The sequence below is a fragment of the Dacryopinax primogenitus genome (genome assembly GCF_000292625.1).
Source record: "Dacryopinax primogenitus strain DJM-731 SS1 chromosome Unknown DACRYscaffold_19, whole genome shotgun sequence".
Lineage (NCBI taxonomy): Eukaryota > Fungi > Basidiomycota > Dacrymycetes > Dacrymycetales > Dacrymycetaceae > Dacryopinax > Dacryopinax primogenitus.
Genome location: NW_024467216.1, coordinates 349,091 through 368,204, shown reverse-complemented (window position 1 = coordinate 368,204; position 19,114 = coordinate 349,091). Strand labels below are relative to the sequence as shown.

Below are 19,114 nucleotides of genomic sequence, written 5' to 3'. Positions count from 1 at the left end.
CCTCCTCCTCCTCCTCCTCCTCCTCCTCCTCCTCCTCCTCCTCCTCCTCCTCCTCCTCCTCCTCCTCCTCCTCCTCCTCCTCCTCCTCCTCCTCCTCCTCCTCCTCCTCCTCCTCCTTGTCCATTGGAGTTCTGGGAGGATCCAGCAGTCATGAACCCAGAACCTCTCCCCCCTCATCTTGGTTTCGGCAAGGTGAAAGAACCTGTCAAGAAGCCTGCCCCCCCCAAGAAACCTCTCAACAAATCCAAAGACCTTGTTGTTTTTGATGAGAAACTGGTGTTGGTAAGTCAGTATCCTCATTGTGCCACCTGATAGCTCATGATGGATGGTAGCTTCATTTAGATGACTGGCATCTGCCTGTTGACATCATTGACCTCACCATCAATCACAGTCATGGTAACAGGGATGAACACATATTCAAGGGAGCAACACGCCAGGTTTCTCTGTTAGCTAAGGATGTCCAACAATTCGGAGATACCATTGGCTGGTTGAACAACTGGAACATCAGCAACACAGTTGCACTGTTCCAACAAGGTTGGCCTGCTTCTGACCCCATAGTTCCCACCAAGCCCCCTCCCAACAAGAAGAATGGAGAGGCTTTTAGTTGCAAAGTCTTCTCCTCTTACATGTGGCCTGACTTTGACACATACTTGAGGACAAAGTGGATGGAAAAGCATGTTGCTAAGAAACTCTGCCGAAATGTGTTTGATATGGAAGCATGCTGGGAACATTCAGAGTGGCTATTCCCCCTCCACATGGCAAATCACTGGGTTCTGGGGCATGTGGACTTTGTCAAACACCACATCATTATATATGACTCACTGTGTCACCATTGGAGGTTGGCTGTTACAGTGTGTCCTCATGTTTATCTCACATAGCCAGTACTGATTAGACATGCAGATGATAAAGTGTATGGTGACGGCAATCACTGAGGAATCTTCCCAGGACCAGCCTGGGTGCTTATGGGTAGGCTGGGAAGCACATGCAGCCTTGGTACGTGTGTTCACCCCCCTGGGGCAGAGAACATTGTTAAATATGATCTAGGTCCTGGAACAACAGAATGGCCATGATTGTGGGTTGTGGGTGCTAGCCCAGATAATGGCAGTCATGCAGGGTGTTGACCAGACATCCATGACTGATGCAGAGATGCCACAGTTCTGTCACTGGTTACATGACAACATGGAGAGTTTGTCATATGCACCAGTAGCACCACATGCACCAGCAAAAGAGGAGAGCGTGCTCTTGGACTCAAACGAGACCATGTTAGAGTTGGTGGACTCGGACAAGGCCATGGATCTCAATTAGGTAGTCATATATACATTACTTACAATTACACTTCTTGCTCTAGAGAAGTGGAACACTTTTTTCTGATACATATTATATTTTGTAGTATTAGGAATCAGTACGCTCAGCACCCTCTGCTCTCTCGGCATGACTTTCAGCGCTTGAAGCACCTGTACTGAATAATAGGAGTTCAGGCCCTCTTGCTGACCCATGACCTAAGGGACGGAAGTGTGACATTCCGGCCTGGTTGACCCTACCTCTTGCGAGCCCAGTGTTTGCCTTTCAGGCGCAGCGAGGAGAAATAACAAGCTCCAAGGACCTAAATCCCGGCCCGCCTCTTCGCCCATGTCGACAATGGGAGAGGGTTCACTTTTGGCAATCGAACAAGGCTGAACCTGTTATCTGCGTCACATTGTCTCGGCTTCATGATGGTGACGAGCGCGTCTAGGGGATGACGTCGATTCAGACTTTAGGGTTCGCCATCGGTGTACCCCCACATTTCCTCATGAAAAAGTCCCTTCGGCCTCCACCACAGCATAACCACCTCCTGTGCGGCCAGGAGACCTTGACCGCAAGCTTATCCAGGACGACTATCTCAGAATGAACAACGAAGGTTGGGATGAAGCGCGTGAGTCCCTTCTGGAGACGAACCAGAAGATCATCACTCGCGTAAGGAGTGCCTGGCGAGGCTTCATCGGTGCGTGAAGTCGCAATCGCGGTCGAGCGGTCAGATCCTAAGCGATTGCAGAATTTGCTGCCAGGGATAATGTGCTGGAGGTGGCCGTTGGTTTGATGTGAGTGACAAGGCTGCGATGTTCCAAAAACGCGTCTGAAGTCACCGTAGGCTTGGAGCAGCCTTCACCGGTGTGGTGTCGTCGCTCGTTTCGGACATCATCCTCCCGCCCTTGTCGCTCCTCCCGTTCATGGGAAAGAACCTGGAAGAGAAGTTTCTTGTACTCAAGCACGGTGTGTGTCTTTTCCGTAGAGTATGACGTGATACTGAACAATCACATCAGGACATACAAGCCATATGCGATACGATACCTTGACCCAAGCAGCGGAGGACGGTGCGTATCTGTCTTTCACCCCGTGAGACGCGATGATAACCTCGAGCTCTCAGGTGCCGTTACAATGGCTTGGGGGTACGCGTCTCTCGTTCTCATCCTTTAACGAGCTAACGAGTATACAGCCTGTTTCTAAACAACGTGTTCCACTTCCTAGGACTTGGTCTTTCCCTCTACTTGCTGGCGCAGTTTTACGGTTGGGTATCAAGCGACTCGATCATTAAACACACCGTGCGTTGCTCGTATTGCCGGAAGGAGATCTCGCCCAAAGCGAAGCGCTGCTATCTGTGCACGAGTTGGCTGGATGGAAGGGAAGACTATCCAAGGACGGCTTTGGGCACTTAGACGCGTCAATTGACCGGAAGCGTATGCACGGGTTGATGGGTGGTCATGATGACATTCTGTCCGGTTGCGAAATGGAGGGTATAGTGCATATGAGGTATACCAATGAATGATTTACATGTGTGTCAGAATGTCTGAGAGAGCGTACTGTTGTCTGCGTAAGAGCAGCTTGGTATGTGCACCTGATGATAGTAAGGCAGGTCACAGAACATTTCAACGTCGTGTTCGACATCAAAGAACATATGCGTCGTTGCATATCTGAGCGGTGCGTCACCTGTACGGCATTAGCCGGCTATATGCGCATACATGGCCGTACTCACCCCAACGGTACTTGAAAATCAGCAGCGGATTCCGGTTGACAATGTTCACCCAGGACATCACTTCAGGGGTGCGGAAGCTCGGAATATGTACCACCTCGAAGTTATTCTGGTACGTGAATGGTCGCTGGCTGTCGGGGTACTTCCAGCCATTCTTTTCTAGCTGGGTTTTTATCTCGGGACGACGCGCCACGAATGCTTGAACGAAAGGGAAGAACCCCTCGGTGACAAACTGTGGATCCGTTGCGATTGCCACAAAGCCGTACTTCTTCTTATCCTTGAAAAGTGCCCCGATGGGGTCGTAAGACACTTGATCGACGATGAACGAGTCGGTGTCGAGACGAAGATAGTAGTCGAGATTCCGAATGCGGGGATGCTCGAATATACCAGAGAAGAAGAACTGACACATATGATGATAACCTAGGCATGGTCAATATCTGCCAAACTCAACCTGAGCCACATAACGTACCCGGCCAAACGTCCGGAAATACCGGGTCGACGACATCAATATTACTGCTCACGCCTCTTGGAAGTCTTGGTTCCAGTTCGATAAACTCGATCCCGTTGATCGCCTCCAGCATTTTCAACACAACACCGTGTCCGTCCTTTTCCATTCGTCCCATCAGCAACAGCAACAACTTGTCACGAAACGCGCGCTGGACGTATGCTGGTCGGAAGTAGCCATCATGGAAAAGCACGATGGGATAGGAGCATTGCATTGGAACATTATGCCAGAGTAGAGAAAGCGAGAGGAGGAGATTGCTGACTTGAGACTCCTTCACCAAATAAACAATGGCTGCGGTGTAGGGGCATTGCATGATGGTCTGGGAAATGTCGGCTTCAAGACGGCGCTCTGTATATTTTGTTAGTTTACTGAATAGCGCGAACGATCTTTGAAGGGCGCACCGTACAAAACGGCTTGATCATGTAACCGATCAATATCGTGCCTGGCATGCTCCAGCATGAGACCACCCTGAAGAGGGAACATCTCCTCCGACGGCGTTGCCACATGAACATCTGCTATGCTGAACAACTCGCCAGAGTCCTCGGTCGTAGGGTTGTATGCTTGCGTGAATGATTGATAGATCGCCAGCACTGGTCGGCATTCTTCGGTTAGCGAGAGGTAGGCATGCTCGCTCAGAAAGATGTATTGCGTGAATCCCGACACCAGAAGGACGATGAAGACGCATATCCCGTATCGAGCAATAGATGAAGACAGAGATGCTTGGGTTTGTTGTTGCGAATCCTGCCAGGCCATGGTGCCGACTTGCTGATGGAAAACCCACAAATAGCCTACGGTGAGCGGTAGGCAGAGCCCGGCGACCAGAATATGGAGAGCGAGATTATTTACATCATGACACCACCGACATGCGCGTCTCTTCAGTACGGCTGTAGATGTATTCTATTAGCCTTTAATGAGATGTGGCATGAAGCATGGAGTTGTGTCCCAATGGATGGAACTTGAGCAGTTGTCGACGGGTCGCGGCGGGTTCGTTTCAAATCACGTGATGATACGGTCCGAGACCATGCCGAACGACACAATCTTTCTAATTCGGTTGTGGTCCCTTTTGCTTTGTTTCGGAACGGCAGACTCAGTCACACACCGAATTTGTCTTTCGGAACGCAGAAGGCATGGTATCAGGCACATTCACCATCTAAACATGATATCGTTCGGGTTCAAAGAAGGACGACCGTGCCTTATCACATCAGGTGCTGTCCAACTGACCACATCTTTCCGGAAAACCTCATCCAAAGTTGACCTAGTATTTGTGCAGTCCCTCAAACACTGTCTTTGAACCAAAGCCTCGGAATTCGTCAAGGACACAAATTACGAGCAAAGCACCGTTGAATATAGAGGAAGCTGTACGATAGTCACCATGTCGTGCCTCAGGGACCGTATCAGAAGAACGTCTTCTCACCAGCGCCATTCCAGTTTCCATCCTCTTGGGCTGTCGGAATCCGCTCACAACCAATCCGGCAATCATCCCCGAACTTCCCGAACTGATAGGGCGTTCATTAGGAGCCCACTTGTTTCGGAGTCATCTGATTAGGCCTTGATACAACGGCGAGATTGCATATCTGGCTGGTGCAAGCGGCCGAACGTCGAATAACGTCAATATCGCCCTGTCGTATTGGAGCTTTGCTGGTTGGTAGGCGAGAGTCGGAGAAGCATAGCGGGAAGCAAACAAGATGATAACCAGAAAGAAGCCCGGAAAATCGCAATATCCGACTTCCTTTGGGAGCGGGGATACGCTGCGGACCCTTATCTATGACCGCTACAATGATGGCCATGTGCTTTGCAGATCAAGCGACTCCTTTGACTGCTCTAGGATCGCTCATGGGATACGAACGGGAGGCCTGCCAGCTCAATTTCAATCATGTTGGTTCGATAAGGGGTCATTGAGTGCTTCGGGAAGTCACGCCTTAAATGAAGGTGCTTTGGGTGCTTGGGAGCCAGCGATCTTCTTTCCACCAGTGAAGATTGTCCGCTCAATTGAACGACCATGGCAGATACCGACAACGAGAAGAGGGATCTTGAGAAGACCGCGAGTGTGGATATCGTGGACCAGAGACTTGTCGAACAGTACGAGCATGCGAAGGCACATATGAACACCGACGATGCGGACGATGCCCTCAAGATAGCATCAGAACTGACCGAGATCTCGCCTGAAGAGGAGGCGGCACTCCTTCGAAAGATCGATTGGCATGTCTTGCCCTTGCTCTGCGTGGTTTATGGTCTGGTGCGCGGTGTTGAATGCCTTCCAAGGACGAGAATCTGATCGCCGTGTGTAGCAATACCTCGATAAGACCACTCTGTCATATAGCTCCATTATGGGTATTCAGACATTTGCACATCTTCAAGGCCAACAATACAGCTGGTTAGGATCCATATTCTACTTCGGGTACCTTGTTTGGGAATACCCGACCAATCGCCTTTTGCAGCGTTTGCCCCTCGGAAAATACACTTCGTTTAACATCATGGTGAATCTCTGACTGCTCCCGTTGATACGAGGATACTAAGACCATGTGGATAGGTCTGGGGTGCTATTCTAGCATGCATGGCTGGAACGAAAGATTTTGCTGGCCTCATGGCGGTTCGTTTTTTCCTTGGACTTTTCGAAGCAGTATGTCTCGTTCAGGCAGCTGGTCAATGATAACGTTGCTGACTACTATGCAGTCTGTCGTAAGCGCATAAAACATGCACATGATTCTCAGGCTAAATTGCTGTCAGTCACCTGGATTCGCACTTTTCACCAGTCAATGGGTGCTTTCTATACAGAATGCACCGCGCGCTGCTCTAATTCTTCCTATAGTACAAAGTGGGCGAGCAGGGAGCTCGGACCGGTATCTGGTTCTCCTTCAATGGATTCGCCCAAATATTTGGTGGTGTTGTGGCATGTGAGTACCGTACCGCAGTATTGCAATCTTTACCGATGTTTTGTTAGATGGAATTGGCAAGGCTGACGCTGCCGGTCAACTTTCCATCGCGGGCTGGAAGATCGTTTTCCTTCTAACAGGACTTCTTACCTTCACTCTAGGCGTTATTGCCTGGTTTTTTATGCCCGATTCTCCGTTAACCGCCTATTTCCTGAGCCCCCAAGAACGTGCAATGGCTATTCAGCGCATTCGGCTGAATCAACAAGGTGTTGGGAACAAGCATTTCAAATGGTATCAGGTTAGGGAAGCCTTGACTGATGTAAAGGTTAGTGTGCGATTTGGGTTGAGATATTGAATGCTCAGTCTTCCAGACATGGCTGTTCGTGGCATACAGCTTGATTGCTGATATACCGAATGGTGGTATCTCCAAGTAAGATGGTCACATCAGGCTCTCCCTACGTCTTCACTAACTTTATTGCAGTTACTTCTCCATTCTCATTGAATCTTTCGGCTGTGCGTGAGAGTATCTTCACTGATTCGTACTCTCTGACATGTCTAGTCACATCACTGGAATCGCTACTGTACGGTGCTCCGGGAGGAGCCATCGAAGTCGTCACCCTCATTGGATTCCTTTGGCTCGGCGACAAGTTCAAACTACGCCTTCTGTTCGGCGCTTGCTCAGAAGCTAGTGAGCCAGGTGCTGCGACTGTTCATTCCCATCCTGACTGGCGGCGCAGTTTCCCTTTTGGGTATCTTGCTCGTCTATGCTCTTCCTGATGAGCTGAAAGTGGGAAAATTGATCGGCTACTACTTCACTCAGGCTTCCGCTACCGGTTTCGTGGTCCTTCTCAGTCTCGTGTCCAGCAACGTCGCTGGATACACCAAGAAGACAACCGTCTCCGCCCTGTACCTCATCGCGTACTGTGTCGGCAACCTCATCGGACCCCAAATCTTCCAGACCAAGGACGCACCCCGATACACTCCTGCCTTGATCACAATTGTGGTCTGCTGGATTCTTTGCATCATCCTGCTCCTTGTTATCTGGTTCGTGAATGCTCGCGAGAATCGTCGCCGCGACGCGTTCAGGAAGAGCCCCGAGTATGTTCATGTCCAGAACCAAGAGTTCCTGTGAGTGTCAGGATGTTTCAGAAGAATCGTTGTCTGATTTTGTACAGCGATTTGACCGACGGTGAGAACATGGACTTCAGGTATAGGACATAGGGAAACCAGGTTTCTGTGGGTTGAGGGAGTGGATTTACTATGAATTTATCACCGCTTGATTGAATGACAGTATAATGAGTGGGAATGGTGACCATGCCAAGACACTGTTTTTTCTTGGATAAAGAGTGTGACAAGCCGGATCTTGGCCCAAAGGAGGCATACCGCTGAGGTCGGTGCTGTCTTACCAACGACCGGTGATGGTGATCACCGGGAGATGAAGCTTATGTTCTTCCTGAAGGCCACAGAATAGACACCGAAAAGCCGTGCGCTGGGGAAGTCGCATAAGAGCGTGCCGCGTGGTGGACCTTGATTTGCACTAAACAAATCGATAGTGGTAATGAAGTGATGGAGGTTGTAGTCGTGACCAGTTGATGCTCGCCCTGTCCACACCTCATGCAGTCTGCCCCAAGTCGGTACTGGTGCCAGGGAAGCACACACAGCACAGAAAAATGTCGAGAAGAGGCGCGACGCGCATGTCATTTTCCCCCACCGTCTAGTACATCGCCTGATTTTGGTTTCTGCCTCTCCGTTCTCCCGACAAATTATGTTGAAGCCTCACACCCCACAACAGTCCAATCGCCTCACTCCATTGCAAAACCGAAGGCAGGATCAATGATGCTCGGCTGTCGCGGCATTCTTGGCGAGGTATGGGTTCTTTGGAGAGTTCTTGTACTGCGGAGCTGCATTCGGATCAGCATGAGGTCTAGAATCCCAATCTCGCCCCCGCTCTTCTCCGTATCTCCCTCTATGAAAGATGTCCCAGAGCGGAGAAAGAGCAGAGGCAAGGGGAAAGGCAGAAAGAGACGCACCTTCCAATGCTGCAGCCTGGATCTTGCTAAACAAGGCCCACGAACACACACCAGCGACGGCGAACGGCCACAGGTGGCCCATCTGTATCTTTTGGTCAGACTCCACACTCTGCTCTCTGTCTAAATATCACGTGCGGGTACAGGCCAAGGACGGAAACCGAGGAAACGCATGCTTGGTCGTTGATGGTAGGGAGGAGGTGAATACGATAGCTGGGCAACGGTGCAGAACAGATGCGACGGTGAAGGCCGGAATGAGCGAAAGCACCCGAGGCTGTCGCCACTCTGTTCACTGCCACTAAGCACTGCCACTTATCCTCACTGCCACGGGAAGCCGGAGCCGAAAACTTCAATTCTCCGGAGTCCAGACACTTTCGGAGCCGCTTCGTCCGACAAGCCGAAGACCCGCCGATAACGGCATCCTCGGTCTTCCATTCCAGGCCACATGTATTAATGCCGTCACTAGCGGCTATCGATGCTGAACTTGTAATAATGTAAGCTGTTGCCGGCATTTGGCCGATTGAGCTTTCGGGGGCCGGGGAGGCCAGGAATGGCAGGGGATGCTGAGACGAAGGCGAGTCCCGACGTGACGTTTCGGACCGGGGTTGAACGTTTCTATACCAGGAAAGGATGGTGTGGTCATTTTGGTATGCAGTTCCCACAAGCGCGTTGCGCATGACTGACGGGCGACGTGCATCCCCGTGGATGTTCGACCGGTCCATTCCATCCATCCCGCCCCGCCCCCACTCCCGCGTCATACTTTACCCATCCTACTCCCATCCATGCTTTCATCCGTCGATCTCTAACACCGAACGCTCCCACTATCGGACACCTACTCCCGGGCACACAGCACACAGAGTTTTCGAGTTTCGGATGGGGGAGCAGCAGGTGTTCCAGTTCCGCCCACGAATCGCTGGGTGATCCTATTCTGTAACCCCGGTGTCCCCACGGCTTGGCGGTCGGTATGAAAGGCTATCTCTGTTTCCATCCCTTACTCTTCATCTGTCGCGGATATTGAAGCGGTGAAATATCTAGGCGATTAGAATAGGTGGCGCCTACCCGAATGTAACATGTGTCTTCCGTATTTTCGTGAGAGCCCGAATCGGAGGGACGAGGGGGCGCGCGCGACCAAGGTGTGTGACGATCGAGCCTGGAGGCTGCCTGACCATCCGCCTGTCGTCCGGTTCAGAAACCGGACCCCGCCGAGGGGTGCCCAGCCCTCCCCTTGATCCATTCCGATCGGCGCCAGGATGTCTATTGCAGGGACATTTTGTAAGCAATGAGAGTTAGACGCCGCTACGCCCCTGAGACCCTTCTGCCTAACATGCAGCGCTGGTCAGGTCTTGGAACGGGCTGATGGAGCGCTCGGTCTCTTGATCAGATAATGCCGACGGAAGCTTCAGCTTCCTTGGACGGATTGGGAAAGGTGGTCAGGGAAGTGTGCGACTCAGATTAACGCGAAAAAGGGTAAGCAGTTACGGGTCATCGTCAAGCAGTCAGACACTGGCGGGCCGTTTCATGTGGCCGTTTGGGTTGCAGAGCCAAGGATGGGATTGAGGATTGGAGGGAGAGGGGACGTCATATTTGATGGCTGTGGAAGAAATTAAAGCGAGACATGGGATGGATGACGGGGATGTTTGGCTCCCGAGGAAGAAGTATGCCGCCGGTTCGGGCACGGCGGAGTGCCGCTGGAAGTGTTGTCGAATCGATGAACGGAGCAGATAGATGTGGATGATCTTGTTGCTATATCTGTTCCTTGTGGATACGGTGGTTGTGTTGGAAGAGAAGAGAGTGGATCAAAATCTGGGCGCTGGGAAGGGAAGTGTCTATCGGGTTCCGTGGATCACGCGGGGATGAAAGTCAGGAATCATGTGGAATCTTTCCTGTTATGGCAGTTTGTTCGGAAGGTGTGTGAAATTGGCGTTTGAAAGCGGGCTGCGCGGGTGGGCGAGTTCAAAATGAGACTGTCCCCATCAGGCGCACCCGGCACACGAACTATCCTTTATACTGGGCGCCCCCCCACGCCCAAGATCAATTCAGTCCCTCTTTCCCTCTTCGCTCCACCCTTGTCCTCCCCTCCTCCTTCTCTCCTCCTTCCCCCTTCCTCGCCGATCATTTCCAAACAAGGTCATATCGTATCCCCCTTTAGCATCGTCCAGTCCACGTGGGTCTTCTGCCACCTTCTCCCGCGTAGGACGGACAACGAACAAGATATCTGCCGCGTACTGGAACAAAAATTGACTCATTTCCTCCCTTGGGAGTCTCCTCCTCTTCCTCATGTCCCATCCCTCACCCTACTCACCGTACCCATCTCGCACTCCTCCCCCTTCTTCTCCCTCCTCCTCCTCCTTACCCCTCATCTCTCTCACTTACACTCAAGATCCAACACCGCCAGCGCTCTCCAACCACCCCCTCACATCATTTCCAACCCCAGCAGCGCTTACCGACCTCCTCACTTCCTATCTCACATCCCTCCACCCATCAAAGCGAGCCAAAGCACTCCTCTCCCGATCTTTTCTCGCTCTCATTCACTCCATCCTTGCATCACCACAATCAACCTCCATCTCCGACGCACAGACCCGTTTCTGGGCACGAAGACAGTTCGCCCTCCTCCCAGGACCGCATGGCGAACCCCGCGTCTGTCATCATTCCAGTTCTCTCCCCCTCGCTCCCGCAGAATCAATATGGCGAATCGTCACCGAAGCTCACGCCCGGGTAGGTCATGTAGGGAGGGATCGTACCGTCAGAGAAGTGCAGAAGGAGTGGGCAGGGGTACCTAAAGAGGTTGTCGGACGATACGTCAAGGCTTGTCCGGGTTGTCGGGGTGTGAGAAAAGTGGGTGGTGTGAGAGGACCGGGGGCTGGTGGGATACCAGGTGAGAGAAGGACCAGGGAGCTGAGGGAAGAGGACGAGGATGAATTGGACGAAGACGACAACACGATGCAGATCGATTCCCTCCGATCTGCCTCTGGGTCGTACGACTCCCAACCGCCGTTGTTACCATACGGGCACTCCTATCCTCAACCACCATTACAACCATACCCCGCCTATCCCCCCGTACCAACACACGTCCATCCAGCCCAACCTCTTCTTCAAAATCCCCCCGCATCGCACCTCCACCCATTCTCCCCTGCATCCTCTCACGCTAGTGCCCTCCACCCCATTTCCTCTGTCCCTGTAGGAACGGCAGGGTCCCCCCATGCGAGCGAGAGGAGCGCCCATTCATCGGCGTCAATTAGTAATGGCAAGAGCAGGAGCAGTTTGGAGATCATAGCTGGAAGTGGGTCGAAGGGAGTGGGCAGTTCACCCCTGGATATCCTCGCCAGTGTCGCTGTGGATTCACCCCCACATGGACAAAAGACTTCACCGACTTGTGCGGCCTCAGCAACACCGAAATCAATGCCGTCAGCATCAAGTTTATCCTCTTCCACCTCTGTACTATATACAACGTCCACAGGAACTCCCGCACCCGTAACTGTGGTAACAAAGCCCCCACCACCTACCCTCCCATTTACGACCTCCCTAGCCTCTCCGGACCAAAGCTATCGTTTCGCCTACCCTCCAAACGGCACAGGTCGCAGCATGAGCCCCACAGCGCACTATCCAGCATCCATGGGCCCCTCCGCACGCCCAGCAGGCTACGTGTCATCTTCCTTTAGCTCAAGCTCTTCCAATCCCGTCGCCTCATCATCTGGAACATCAGCACTCGATCTCCCTCGCCTGCCCCACTTTTTTAGTCTACTCGACCGCACCGCTTCCCGCCTTCCTTTCGATCCTCCCGCGCCCCTGCGTTCTCCCCCAGTAGGGCGGACCATCCTCCCTTCACTTCCCTCACTCAACCTTCCTCACGGTCCGTCCCCCTCTGCGCACAAGAGACCGGTTGCTGAAGGTTCGGGGAGGATAGGCTTGCCGAGTCACTTACGGACACGAGAGGGAGAAAGAGAGAGGAGAGGGAAGGAACAGGAGGAAGGAGAGAGACACAGGATGGAGAGGGAGATGGAGAAGCTTGCTGGAATGTCTAAAGCTGGTCCTAGTGCTGGAGGATCAGGCTCTGCGAGCACGAGCACGAGCACTCCTGCCAGTACAGCAGCTGCCACCAGTAACAAGACAATACCGCCGGACACTGTGATCTTCCCCAAAGCGGAGCAAGATGCTCCCCCAGTCTCGGGGAAAGGCAAGGCCCGAGCGGTCTCGCCCACCCTTACAGCAACGGTGGACGAGACGACGCTCCTTGCCGGGTCGAGTGGGTCGGGTTCCGGGCTGAGAGAGGAGGGCTGGGTAAGCTGTAATCCGCTCTTACCGAGGAACACGTGGGAGCCCTTGGTCGACGAGTAGGGTGGGCCGATGTTTCAACTGGTCAAACGAGGAACGGATGTACCCTGGCACTTCTGCACTTTGCAGGCGATTTGATGGCTCGACACGATGTATTATGCGATTCTCTGCACGACTTACGGACGATCCAAGACTAAACCGGAGAAAGCAACTTTTTTCAGTTCCGATTGACGACTTCTGTTATTCTAATGCCTGGACCGTACCATCCTGAACGACAAAACACACGACAAAACACATTTCAAAACGGCCCAACGTGCCGGCCGCCGTTTCGCTTACCCGCGACACCACAGATCCATTCAAAAGTATTACGACGCCAGGCTTACGCGCTGTATCCGACCACATCTGCGTACCTGATTCCTTTCTCAACCCATGTACTCACGTTTCTTCGTGCTTGACGTTGTACAAGCCGTGCTTTGTATTGGATCGGATACCGATAATGGATGGACGTGGACGGATATACAGCCGTTGTGTGTTATACCCCATCTATCATACTGCCCCATCGAGGACTCGGACGACGCTTCTGCCGTTATATCGTATACTCGAGCTACGCACGGATATCCGGAAGGCAACGCCGTTGGAGACGAGACGTCTCCCGAGTGTTGCTCAGATTTCGATGCCGCGACGCTGTTCAAGTGGTCGATGAGGCTGACCAAACCGGGTTTGTCTGTGAGATGGTTACTGCGGAATCCCGAGATCTTCGGCGCTGCGTAATGATTCGCTGACCAGCAATCGTTGAACGCTGATGTGTTTTTGCCTTCTGAAGAGCGCAGTCTTTGACCGGGAATGCAACCTATCCGACAATTTCGGCCCGTTGTACTGCAACATGAACTAGTTATTGATCATGCCCTGTGATGCCGGCGGCCCGCTATTCTGTCCGGTCCGAACTCAAACAATGCCTTTCAGGGCCGGTTTCTCCCCACACTTTTAAAGCCTAACGCCAAGGGTCCCCTGGGACAACACCAAGTGACAATAAACTTGGCGCCTGTCAGACATGTCAAACGTCAAAGTTAGAGACGGAACCTCCGAAGCGGTACTGGCTAGCTAGGGGGCTCGGAACGCGAGGAAGCTTAAGGGCTGAAAGGATTATGGGCGCGATCTGTGCACCCCACCACTCAGTTCTTCTCACGTCTCGCCAGCGACACCGGCTTCTTCTGGCGCATGGAGGAAACTCATAATAGCTTGCCCAGCGAGCTACATGCGTCCCCGTTTGTGCAGGAACATCGCGGCACTGTTATTGTGCCTTCCAGGGATATGAATAAGGGCTTGGCCAAGGCACAATCGAATGAGTGAATTGAATACTCGAGCTCATTGTAGAAAAGACTAATGACCCTCTCAGACCTGCCCAAATCGGAAGCGAAGCCGGTTCCGACAGCAACACGTGCCGTGTGGAGAAGCTCGTAATTTGGAAGACTCCAGTTAAACGGCTTGCAACTCCTCTCCAGATTCTGAAGTGTATGCACTTTGAAAGTGGAGGTTCGATGGTGCATGAGAGTTCTGCCGATGAATGGAGAACAGTCTACAGGTGATCTTCTCGTAAAACTTGATAGGCACAGTACTTACCTTCCTTTTACGGTTATGTGTTGCCGAGCGCTGGATGCGTCCTTCATTAATCCTCCATTTGCCTTGTGCGCACTCCTTTCACTGGTGGAGCTCAGCCGCAATAGAATTGATACCGGACGAGGGTTAAGGTTGATCACAGAAACCAAGTGTAGATCACCGCGAGAAGCGAGTTCGAACAGGACAATGGTCCTCATGAGCCACTCATACCAGCATATCCTCCGACTCTTCTGTGCGTTCTTCGTTGTTGTGTATTGCAGATGGCATTACACGCGCACTAGTGGCCGGCAAACGGCGTCGTATGGTTCGACTCAATAACGCAATCTTCTACACCCGAGCATAGGATACCAGTACCTACACTTGGCGCAGCTCACTGCCGTTCTAGATCTGTCAAGGGTTCAATAAGGTATCTTTCTAGGAGGTAGTACTCGGCTTCCCCTGCAATCCACCCCTATAGGGATTGCCATTACCAACAGCATCCTCACACGCAGCGTGCAGAGTTCTTGTTTCACTATCAGGCGTTCTCGCCTGGTGGACGGATTCTTGCAACATGGTTTTTGTTGTCACAAAATATCGAGAGAAGGTTATGGATCAGAAGTAACATCGCGACATCAACGGATACCAGTCATATAACAACCACTGGCCCCGCTGACAATGCTGCGGGCCAGCAGGGCGGCGCCGCTCACTGGGACCGCGCGACTCCTCTGATCGCGCATCACTTGCTTCTCTTCTACAGGGTACAACCGAGAATTTCCCAGCCTATCTACAATGTTCTGCAGTATCAAGGCACAAGTCCCGACATCATACCGATTCTGGTGGAAAATGCCTTAGATATATACACATGCCGACCCATTGATATCGAGAACCATTTGGAGGCACGTTTTGCCTATCGTCCGAAGTTGGCCTCTTTTGTGCATTTTACCTTCCTTTGCACGAAGCCTAAAGCACGATAAAGTGGCCCCGGGCAATGGTTTGCTTCCCGCGTGGAATCGAGAAATTCACTCGGCCACTCTGACGGCCGCGCCGTCTCATAGACACGTTCATTTTGATAGATGCCATTTGTAGACTACATTTTTGCGTCCTTTATCTCTGAGACCGTGATTACACAGGAAAGAAACATGAATAACCCTAAAAAATGAGTGAATGATAAGAGCGTTGCGATTCACTCTGTGTCTATTAAGGCAGCAACGTGCAGAAGAAGTCTAGGTGTTCGAGTTGGCCGTGTGCTGTTTTCAATACCCCCTAAGTATTCAGTAAGTCAAGCATCGATGAAAGTGAGTTATTAGACTGACATCTCTCTAGAAGTCCCAGAGAGTCCCATAGCACGGCATGCCGAGCCGCTTGCAGCCCTCCATCATTTCCATGTTCCCTTGATAGTTCGAAGTGATGAACACGACTTGTGCACCCCAAGAGTCGTAGGCCTCTTTGATGAGCTTCATGATATCAGGGCGAGACTTGCGCGCCTTGGAATCCCAGATAATCCTGCGCTCTTCGCCAACATTCTGCTCCATGAGGTCTACAATGGTGTCGCCGAAAGTGTTGCGGAAGTCCGATCCGATCCAAATAAGGAACCAGTTGGGGCTTTGCATAATAGTCGAAAGTCCAGAACCGATACCGGTACCGGTGCAGACACGGATACCCCTCTGGTAGAGCCTCGAGGTATTGGACACATGCGGGATCTTCAGCTCACGTGTCCAGATATATTTCGGACGCTTCTCGACGAGACTGCGAGTGAAATCGCCCTGCACACCGCAGATCATGTAGTGACAGTCCGCTTTCGGGCTTACAGACTAGGTAAAAGAGTTAGCTCAAATCGCACAGTAGCACACTAGGACGGTACTAACGATCAATCCAAACAAATGGTATTCCCAGACGGCATGGTGACTGATGCGCCCGAGGAGTCCCTGCTGCATACCGCGTCTGAACTTAATGACTGCTGTCGTCTTTCTCTTTGGCTGAAACAGGTGTTAGCCGCATACGAGAGACCGATGAAGGGCTTACAATTTCGATCTCGATCGGCACGCGCCTGGTCATAGTCCAGGGCAGCACGATCCTGCAAATCGGTTAGTAAGATGCATAGCCAGAGTTGGAGCTCGCATACCAGACACTCATTCCGATGACAAACCAAAACTCCTGAGCGTGTGGCACAGCCATTGGATTGTATTCCCACTGACGAGTTGTGGTATTGAATTGAGTTGCCACTATTGAGAACACCCATGTCATGACCAGACTGGTCCAGCCGAGGAACCTGTGCCATCTTTCGAACACACTAGCAAAACGTCAGGATGTGATGTTTTACAAGCAGTATGAAGCCCACTTGTGTGCACGGTTCCGAACGACGGGCCAGCCCGCGAAGAACGTAATGCCGAGACATGTGCAAGTAATGATACCCTTGATGAACATGCCAGTGAGTATATGCAGAGATAAACAGAATATACTGGCTTACAAAGGCATTGGCAGCGGGACCGGACCAGCCTGAGAGTTGAACGAGCTGTACGGTCCTCCATATCATCCATGCCAGACCAGATGAGGCACACCCGGAGTGAATACCCCCCAGGTGCTGCAGCATCGATGAGATACTAAGGCGCCACCAAAGAGGAGACCACTAGTACAGCCTTAGAATGCATGTATGGTTAAGAAAATTATTCGTACCTTGGCAAAAAGAGTGTTAAGGATAAGGAAAAGAGACCGTAAGAAGCACTCGTTCCGAACAAGGACGGCGATGCAAAGGTTGCCGACGATGAAGGCACCAGGGTGTGATGTTGCGTACCCAAAGCGACCAATAGAGGCGAAAAAAATTGCGAAAGCATTGAAAATAGCCACGATCGTGCAAAGTTTCCTGCGCACCATCAGATTATGCGTCAGGGAGAAATGTCCTAGACTTGCCTGTAGGTATTGAAAATGAGACGGAACTTCACCCACCACGGGGCAGTATGAAGCTCCTTCCACGTACGTTGCCAGTAGGTCTGCTTAGGAGGAGGACGCTTAGGCCTTTCCTCCTTCTCCTCCGGTTTCTCGGCAGGCTTCTCAGTCGCTTGTTCCTTGGAAATGGTCTTCTCGTCAGCGGGGCTAGAGACCTCACTCTTCGTTCCCTCCGGCGCCCGGGAATTGGCCTCGTATATCAGAACGGCCAATCCAGCCTCCAGCGGGTTTGGCTTAGTGTCGGCCATTGGGGTGTAAAGGCTCGGTTATGATCTCAGTCTCTTCACTGAAAGGCGATTTGGTAGAGGCGGGTGTGAGGGCGCTGAAAGTCACAAAATGGAGAGTACTGCAATGCCCAAGGAAGGAGGGGAGTGCGGTTTGATATGCTGCTATACCGTCTAAAGCCTGCCTTTAAGTACTCTGAAGACTGTGAAGAAGCAACTCACGCAAGAACTCCGTCCCCCTCGAGAAGATAGTGTCCAGGAGATGAGAAGCATAGAGAGACCCACCGCATGGCCGAGATTGCACCGGCTTCGCTCCATCAGCAATGCCGTCCGTGATTTGAGGTCGACAAATAAGGAAGATCGTAGAACATAGAAGTCCAAAGCATGTGAGCGGGTATACTTCGCACTGAAGGCCGCTAGGCACCCTGAAAGTGATCCTGGAATTCGGTAATCTCACCGCGCGGACGCAACAACTGTGCAAGAATTTGCTGAAACTGCGCGAACATAGCAACAGCGTAAGGCAGTTCAACAAAATCCTGAGACTGCGCGAACACAGCCACGATCCAAGCAGGTTAATATACCGTAAAACTGCAGAAATAAGGAGCGAGGTCGGATGGGTCTCGCTGGAGCGTGCCGGGTCCCTGCCCAAGGTTGCGGCAGCACGTGGAACCACTTCCAGGAAACACTTATGGCTGAGAATATTATATGCAGCTAGGTTGCCTGGCGGAACCTAAACGATCTCCCCAGCTACAGAACGCAGTGAATTGTAGCGAACTTGATCTTGAAGAAATGAGTGAGGACCGGGATGTAACAGCCGCCTCATTGATTTGTGTTGAAACGTGTCCCATCGGATAATTGTGAGTTCCGAATTTGTCGAAGACAGAAGGAGAATTCATAGCCACTGTTGTCCGTGCTTGAATATGGACTGATGTATTGGTGCAAGCTTGAATTGCTCTACGCCACGGCCGCATCCAGTTGGTCACTATCACACCCTTTCGGGCACAGACAGCCGCTTCGCATAAACCTAGACTAGATACTGTTCCATCTGAACAGACGATAGGGGCAGAGTACGTCAGTGAAATCCGTCGCGAGTCCATAGTATTCGTACCAGCCATGTGTTTTCCGCAACACGGTCTTGGTATCATTATACGCCATAGTTAGGAGGGGCCGCACGTTCTTCTAATCCGTGCATCGACAGGAACCTTGACAGAAGGCCGGGTTTCCACCATACGATCGTGCAGCGTATCAATGCCATTCACTCGTGTGAAGGAGCAACGTCCGCATGATTTGCGATGTCTGAAAATCGCAGCACGAGGAGGGCCAGAACGATATTGCGGTACTCAGATATTGACCGGGTGAATCGTCGTCAAGAGAGAAACGCTTCCGCGCTCAAAAAATACCACGGGAGTGGCGAAAACACGTGCCAAGCCTATGCGGCCTGTTTCTGTTCTTCTCGTCTGCTCTACGTAAATTGCGTTCTTTTCGCGAGCCAATAGCCTAATCAGGGGTTGTATCTTGTATCTTCTTCTTGTCTTCCGCTTCTACCCGATTTCAGGCCCTGAAAAGTTTGCCACCATCTCTCCTCCTCACTTGGTGCAGCGCCCTATCGCGATCTTGGAGAGAATGCTGGCAATTTCGCGGGCACCTTGTTCAGTCTTCTGTGTCAG

General features: G+C 51.9%; 7 protein-coding genes across 7 annotated transcripts; 4 read left to right on the top strand and 3 right to left on the bottom strand.

Moving 5' to 3' along the window:
* Positions 1-150: 150 nt before the first annotated feature.
* DACRYDRAFT_110858 (uncharacterized protein) lies at positions 151-1,305 on the top strand (the record flags this gene model as incomplete). The annotated part of the gene is made up of 4 exons (XM_040769134.1): positions 151-282; positions 333-851; positions 901-993; positions 1,045-1,305. The coding sequence occupies 4 exons, from the start codon at positions 151-153 to the stop codon at positions 1,303-1,305; spliced, it is 1,005 nt and encodes a 334-aa protein (XP_040625313.1).
* A 340-nt stretch (positions 1,306-1,645) lies between these two features.
* On the top strand, positions 1,646-2,794 carry DACRYDRAFT_24490 (ion channel). The gene is made up of 6 exons (XM_040773695.1): positions 1,646-1,981; positions 2,033-2,078; positions 2,129-2,250; positions 2,301-2,351; positions 2,405-2,426; positions 2,474-2,794. Exons 1-6 carry the CDS (start codon positions 1,885-1,887, stop codon positions 2,691-2,693), a joined length of 558 nt encoding a protein of 185 aa, XP_040625312.1. The 5' UTR covers positions 1,646-1,884; the 3' UTR covers positions 2,694-2,794.
* A 21-nt stretch (positions 2,795-2,815) lies between these two features.
* On the bottom strand, positions 2,816-3,941 carry DACRYDRAFT_83570 (nucleotide-diphospho-sugar transferase; the record flags this gene model as incomplete). Its single annotated transcript, XM_040776630.1, has 4 exons — positions 3,914-3,941; positions 3,477-3,860; positions 3,011-3,427; positions 2,816-2,964 (listed from the first exon to the last, which is right to left on the bottom strand). The coding sequence occupies exons 2-4, from the start codon at positions 3,823-3,825 to the stop codon at positions 2,816-2,818; spliced, it is 915 nt and encodes a 304-aa protein (XP_040625311.1). The 5' UTR covers positions 3,826-3,860; positions 3,914-3,941.
* A 1,468-nt stretch (positions 3,942-5,409) lies between these two features.
* On the top strand, positions 5,410-7,606 carry DACRYDRAFT_118696 (MFS allantoate transporter; the record flags this gene model as incomplete). The annotated part of the gene is made up of 12 exons (XM_040770642.1): positions 5,410-5,748; positions 5,801-5,989; positions 6,043-6,132; positions 6,186-6,191; positions 6,240-6,272; positions 6,322-6,406; positions 6,454-6,710; positions 6,757-6,815; positions 6,867-6,898; positions 6,945-7,073; positions 7,123-7,513; positions 7,561-7,606. Exons 1-12 carry the CDS (start codon positions 5,512-5,514, stop codon positions 7,604-7,606), a joined length of 1,554 nt encoding a protein of 517 aa, XP_040625310.1. The 5' UTR covers positions 5,410-5,511.
* Positions 7,607-12,285: 4,679 nt separating this feature from the next.
* Positions 12,286-13,553, top strand: DACRYDRAFT_24489 (uncharacterized protein). Its single transcript, XM_040773694.1, has one exon. The coding sequence runs from the start codon at positions 12,397-12,399 to the stop codon at positions 12,745-12,747; it is 351 nt and encodes a 116-aa protein (XP_040625309.1). The 5' UTR covers positions 12,286-12,396; the 3' UTR covers positions 12,748-13,553.
* A 675-nt stretch (positions 13,554-14,228) lies between these two features.
* DACRYDRAFT_24488 (uncharacterized protein) lies at positions 14,229-14,741 on the bottom strand. Its single transcript, XM_040773693.1, has 2 exons — positions 14,322-14,741; positions 14,229-14,266 (listed from the first exon to the last, which is right to left on the bottom strand). Exons 1-2 carry the CDS (start codon positions 14,496-14,498, stop codon positions 14,261-14,263), a joined length of 183 nt encoding a protein of 60 aa, XP_040625308.1. The 5' UTR covers positions 14,499-14,741; the 3' UTR covers positions 14,229-14,260.
* An 858-nt stretch (positions 14,742-15,599) lies between these two features.
* On the bottom strand, positions 15,600-17,151 carry DACRYDRAFT_57397 (uncharacterized protein; the record flags this gene model as incomplete). Its single annotated transcript, XM_040775438.1, has 7 exons — positions 15,600-16,091; positions 16,146-16,244; positions 16,288-16,354; positions 16,403-16,570; positions 16,619-16,692; positions 16,748-16,906; positions 16,954-17,151. The coding sequence occupies 7 exons, from the start codon at positions 17,149-17,151 to the stop codon at positions 15,600-15,602; spliced, it is 1,257 nt and encodes a 418-aa protein (XP_040625307.1).
* Between the last annotated feature and the right edge of the window lie 1,963 nt (positions 17,152-19,114).